The sequence below is a fragment of the Chaetodon auriga genome, chromosome 20 (genome assembly GCF_051107435.1).
Source record: "Chaetodon auriga isolate fChaAug3 chromosome 20, fChaAug3.hap1, whole genome shotgun sequence".
NCBI classification, from domain to species: Eukaryota; Metazoa; Chordata; class Actinopteri; order Chaetodontiformes; family Chaetodontidae; genus Chaetodon; species Chaetodon auriga.
Window position 1 is genome coordinate 10,424,651 of NC_135093.1, and position 6,188 is coordinate 10,430,838.

The 6,188-nt window shown below is 42.7% G+C and overlaps 1 protein-coding gene across 3 annotated transcripts in view; it reads left to right on the forward strand.

The window, feature by feature from the left end:
• Window positions 1–4,664, forward strand: part of svild (supervillin d) — a 41,752-nt gene extending 37,088 nt beyond the window's left edge. For all 3 annotated transcript variants that reach the window (XM_076760034.1, XM_076760035.1, XM_076760036.1), the window contains exons 21-29: window positions 102–256; window positions 410–506; window positions 615–822; window positions 908–1,041; window positions 1,135–1,290; window positions 1,920–2,063; window positions 2,203–2,315; window positions 2,727–2,882; window positions 3,059–4,664. In XM_076760034.1, the coding sequence (XP_076616149.1) occupies window positions 102–256; window positions 410–506; window positions 615–822; window positions 908–1,041; window positions 1,135–1,290; window positions 1,920–2,063; window positions 2,203–2,315; window positions 2,727–2,882; window positions 3,059–3,145 (1,250 nt within the window). In that variant the 3' untranslated portion in view covers window positions 3,146–4,664. The remainder of the gene's footprint in view (window positions 1–101; window positions 257–409; window positions 507–614; window positions 823–907; window positions 1,042–1,134; window positions 1,291–1,919; window positions 2,064–2,202; window positions 2,316–2,726; window positions 2,883–3,058) is intronic.
• The last annotated feature ends 1,524 nt before the right edge of the window (window positions 4,665–6,188 follow it).

The following is a 6,188-nucleotide window of genomic DNA, read 5'->3' on the forward strand; positions in this document are numbered from 1 at the left end:
ATTGGGAAAGAGGCTCATTTAACTGTTGCCAATGAGGTTTGAAAGAAGAAGTCCTGATTTCATCCGCCGGGTTTACTGTGGGTCTCTTCTGTTTTTGTCAGTGGGGAAGCGGCAGAAACCCGGCGAGCTGTGTGCTGGTGCGCCTGGAAGAGAGAGGTCTGCTTGTTTTTTCTGGCAAGGCCGTCACTCCAGCATCAGTGAGAAAGGAACCTCGGCTCTGATGACGGTGGAGCTGGGCAGCCACAGGGGATCACAAGTGAGTATCAGTCCATCACAGCCACACGCAATCAATAAAGTGTCACTTTTAAGGGTGAGGTTCCTGATTAGAACTCCTGATTAGTGTCTTCACCCACTCATCATTTATTAACCTGCTTGTGTTTCATGAAAGTGTGTCTGATTGACTGTCCAGGTGTTGGTGAGTGAGGGAAAAGAGCCTCCGTGCTTTCTTCAGCTCTTCCAGGGAGGTTTGATCATCCACAAGGGCAGCAGAGAAGACAACAACACAGGTAGAATACAAAACACACACTGTATGACTGCTGCTTTATTTAGAGGCTTTGGTTGCCTTTAGTTTTTAATACCAAACTCTTCCAACCACATGTGGTTCTGCTCTCCAGGAGGCTGGAGGTTGTTCTGTGTCCGTGGGGAGAAAGAGGTGGAGGCCTCGCTGGTGGAGGTGGATTGCCAGCATGCCAGTCTGCGCTCTCGTGCCAACCTGGTGCTTCTTAACGCTCAGAAAGGCCATCTGTACTTGTGGCACGGCTGTAAAGCACACACCAGTGCCAGGCAGGTGGCCAAGAGAGCTGCAGATAAAGTAACCCAGAGGTAAACACATAAGGCAGGTGGATGAATAAACATGTAATGGATTGACATATGCGGACCACCCATTTTCTGTGTTTGTGTCTGCAAGGTGTCCTTCAGAGTTAGGTCTGAGCAGCACCAGCAGCGTCAAGCTGGAGGAGGTGGAGGAAGGATCTGAACCCGCAGAGTTCATAAAGGCTCTGGGCCCGCAGGACAAGAAGGCCTACGACTGTATGCTGCAAGGTGCGTCCTCACATTCACACGCAGCACAGAAAGATCATTCACGACCGCCTCTGTGAGCTGATGCGGTGAAATGCGTGTGCGTTTCGTCTCCAGATCCGGGGAAGTACAACTACACCCCCAGGTTGTTCCGACTGAGTGCCAGCTCCGGGGTGTTTGAAGGGGAGGAGCAGCTGTATCCAGCCAGGGTGGCAGAGGGAGTCGTGGCGATGCCCTTCCTGCAGGAGAACCTCTACTCCGCACCGCAGCCAGGTACCACACACACACACACACCTGTAGCCATGATACATTTCAGTGAATTACATGTTTATTATTAGGTTTACTCTGTTTATGAAAGCGTAATCCTGTTTCTTTCTGGAAAGTAGATGAATATAAATCCTAGAAGACTCTTAAATGGCAGCTTGGAGTCGATAACTTGAACAGAAATATAGGCTGAAATGTTTGCCTTACAAAGAAGGCACACAAACAGCATCTGGACAGTATTCAGTTATTGTTAGGTTAGATGTCAGTGACTGTGCATGTTTTGAAGCTTCGCCCGCTTGTGAGTCATTCATCAAAATCATGTGTACATTGCAGAGATTCGTCTTGGAAAATAGTGTTTTAGAGTCATCCTTAATCTCAGAGTCTTGGCAGCTTTCTCATCGATGGCGCACAAAGAAGCACAAGACAAAAATGACAAAAACATTAAGATTAAAGATTCAGTACTTTACTGCCATGTCAGCATAACTGATTTGTCTTCGTTTCGTCTCAGTTACACATACACGGTTTGAATGTCTTATTGTTGGGACCTAAAGTGCGCCCACAGTAGACGACGTCTCCTCCTCGTGCTCCTGGATCTCACAGGACATGTTTTGTGAATGCTCCTGCTGTTGCTTCTCCAGCTCTGTTCCTGCTGGATAACCGTATGGAGGTGTACCTGTGGCAGGGCTGGCAGCCTGACGACACGCCGTGCACCGGCTCCGCAAAGTTACGCTGGAACAACGAGAGGAAGTGCGCCATGGAGACGGTGCTGCAGTACTGCAAAGGTCAGAGTTCACCGACAGGCGCTGGCATAACAGTCTGACTCTTTGATTGACGATCAGGAATGATCGGGAGTTTTCACAGTGAAATTGCTGCTTTTATTTTTCATTTGTTGTCAACACTTGCTTGTGTTGTGATTTACAGAAAAGAACCCTCGGCGCCCCCCTCTGGCCTATCTGGTCCTAGCAGGCTGTGAACCTCTCACCTTCACCAACATCTTCCCATACTGGGAAAAGGATACGAGTATCGGCTCAAAGGTGGGATACTTCATTTTTTATTGTGACGTCTCTGTTTTTACTATAACAGTCTATAAAATTTTTTGTTTTCACATACTTAAACGTCATTTAAATTCCTTATGTATGATGTATAATTAGGGATGCACTGATCACAGCCACTACTGGTCTGATACCAGTGTTTCATTAATAGCCTGAATGCCTCACTGTGTGTAAGGCAACATCAGACTTGACTTTAACATCGTTTTTTAAACTTTGTTGAACAAAATGTATCAAATAAATACATACATATATAAATGTGCAGAATTGTTATTTCAAATTAATGGTCTTCAGTACCGGACCGGCCATTTGTCACTGATACCAGATCCAGTTCTACCTTCAACAAGTAGGTTTCAGTTTCAGCGTTTGCTTACTGTAACTCGCGTGTCTACGCAGGCCGAGCGCTCAAAGAACAAGGTGATGTTAGTGAAGGAGGCGTTGTCTAAGCTCAGCAAGCAGCAGTACTCCATCGAGGAGCTGACCAGGAAACCGTTACCAGAGGGAGTGGACCCTCTGCGCCTGGAGGATTACCTGTCAGACCAGGACTTCAAGGTAGGACATGTTTGTGGATCGTCTTTCAAACAGACAGACAAAGTAAAAAAGTAAAATGTTGAAAACAATAAAAATAGACAACAGAAACCTGTCGCAAGCTTCCTAGAGGTGAAATCAATCTTTTTGTTTTTGTTTTAGTTGGCCTCGTGTAACAGTTGTATTTCTACGTTTTGCAGACCCTTCTTGAGATGAGTCGAGTTGAGTTCAACGCCCTGCCAAACTGGAAGCAGAAGAATCTGAAGAAAAGCAAGGGCCTGTTCTAAAACACATCAGTTTGTCCACAAATCTGCCTGTTTTTGATGCTCCCAGCAGCTTTTCTCACTTTTTTTTATCCCACGGAAAAAAATCATGTCATTTTTTAAGGGAGAAAAAAAAAACAAATGTACAATTTTGTTCAAATGTTGATCTATTTTTACGCCATTGTCAATGTGTTACTGAAATATTTTAGCCAACCGTTATGTGCAATTTTTCATCTTATTGATGCCAAGATGTTTTCTTTGTATGGTAAAAACAGTTACCCTCACATTATAAATATGTAATATACTATAAATGAATGTGTTTTCATGTTTACTCCAGACAGTGTTTGTGTGTTTGTATAAAAGTGGCCTGTGGTTTTAAAGCTGAGGGAGTCATTGATCGACTTTTATATTTCATGGAGAAAGCGAGCTTCGAGTAATGGGATTAAATTGTGCAGAAAAATGTCTCCACTTAGAGGCTGACAAAGAAAAGAAGAAAAACAAATCAAAGTTCAGACAACAATCCCTGTAATTTGTGGCCGTTTGAAAGAAACGCGAAGCGGGATTGTATTCTAGACATCTGACTCGTGTCGTCCTGTAATTTTAACGTTCAGTTTTTATCTTTCCATTGTAACAGGTGTGCGTGTGCAGACGTTGGTGCCGCAAAGTAAACTCAAAAATCCCAAAGAAAATTGAAACACGTTCATTCTGACTTTGCAACCAACCGCCATTCAAATCAAACTGTATTATTTCTTCCAGTTCGGTACAGGATACTTCCTGGTTCTCGTGAATCTCTGCCTGTGTGCCAGTGACGGCAGCACTCTGATCAACTGGTTGTTTGGGACCAAATGTAATTTTCTTTTCTTGTTCTAATTTTTTTTTTTTTGTGAATCTGTGTGTGTGAGAGTGTAAATGTGCAACTTTAAAAGTATTAAGTGTGTGTGTGGGTATGTGGGGAGAGACAGAGAGAGAGTGACTGTGCTGTATAAACTGCCTTTATAGCTGTAGCCGACACCACAAATGCATACTGCAAAATGTGGGAATGTTATGTGTTAAACATACTGTTAATACGACTGCCTGCCATGTCCGAATTAGGAAATTTTCTGCATGATTTTCACCAAAATGTTTTGTTTAACCGTCATGTATTAGCTTGTTGCAACATGTGATACATAAGATCTGCATTGTGTGTGGAGACCAGCTTCCAGGCCAGCTTTTATTTCATGGCACATAAAAGTAAACATTGGTGGTGGGGAAAATGAGGTATTATTGCTCAAAATTCCCTTATAAATAAACGGTTTTTAAAAACGTCTGGTCCTGATCTTGTTTTCAGCACGAGGTTGGGTGTTGTCGGCGTGCTGTTCTCAAACTGAGGATTCATGGGTCCTTTTACTGAAGACGTTTGTTTGTTGCAGGTGTAAATAATTCAATTAACGATAGCTCACGAGGGCAGAGCCATCGTCAGTGTTGTTAGTGGCACCTGTGTTTTTCCTGTTATGACAAGCCAGCATGTCTGCTGTGAGAAAGGCCCACTGGGATCAATAGACCGGCAGATGTAGTTGTTGCAGTACAAATACAAATGGTACTTCTTTGGAATGACTAGAGAGTCATTTATGTTGTTCTTGATAGATATTTTAAAAGTCGACTCTCTGCCTCACCTGCTGCTTTAAAGCCATAATGTCTACACAGGAACCTGGATATGCTGACAGAAAAGCCTCTTTATGAAGATAAAGAAAGTACAAAATCCTGTAGAATCTGTCAACTTTTACAGCACAACACTGCAACACAAAATCACAGAGCTAACATTTTTCTAAACAGTTTCATAAGGCCTGTTCAATGGCAGGCATTTAGACTTGTCATAGCAGGAGAGGCACAAGTGGAACTAATAGCATTAACGGTGGCTCTGTTTCATTTCAAGGTCTCTCTGCCAGTGAGCCAGCGGGCACGATACCAGAGTCCTGGAGCTGCCCCATCTAAACTGAATACAGCCAGTCTTCATGTTATTAGTACCATCTGTGTTTGACAAGTCAAAATGTCCACTGAGAGCAAAGTCTGTTGTTGCTTCTGTAATTTCATTTGATTCGATGCTTTGAATCAATCATGTCAGAAACCCATTTCATTAAAATGTCTGCGGGCCAGGAGCCACATCTGACAAGACTGATGCTGTTGTTGTTGTTACAGTTCGGAGTAACATTGAGGAGCCTTGTGATCAGTGGGGTGATGTTCGAGATAAAAGTAAATAGATCATTCTTAATGGACCAGTGTGATCGCAACCAACTGAAAGCCCGTCACCTCAACATGGTGGACTCCATGGAAGAGGACCACTCCCTCACATTTCTGCCATACTCTGCAAATAGATCCACCCATATCTTACACACTGGACCTTCAAGATATTTTAGTATTATCATTATTAATGGTTGTGTCCACTTGGATAATTTAAGCCATGTTCTCTTTCCTTTCAGCCCTGTTCTGAGTTTCCATCAACCCCAAAGGACAGATCTCAAATTTTAGCAGGAAGCTAAGCTAGTTGGAAACTTTGTCGCTTGCTGAGCAGGTAGCTTGGTTTGTTTTTTGTTTTGTTTGTTTTTTTTGTTTCTGCTGTTGCAAAGACGCTATGGGAGTGGGATAAACTAAAAGAGTAAAGTTGTGGGCTGGAAAAACAAACCCATGAGTCAAAAAAAAGTGCTGAATTGCAGTCAGGTGAGTTTTCCTGTTGGTTTGTTTCCAGCTAGTCATCTGATCAACAAACATATTGATTGATTGATGGCTGCTTTAACACTTCATTAATTCAATTACATGTTAAATTATAAGGAAACATTGAACATGAAAGTTCAAATGTTGTCAGAAAGCCTTCACACTGAATAAATTCAGGGAAATGCTTTTCCCAAAAAGTAGGCACTGAAATAAAGTAATGCTACAAAAATAACCTATAAAATCCTATAAAATATTCACAAAGTGTTACTTTTCAATTGCAGAATAACCCCCTGAATAAAAAAATCTCAGGAAACTTTGCAAACTGAGGCACTCTGTACAAAATAACAGTGACAGTCATCTTCAGATTTACCCACCAGGG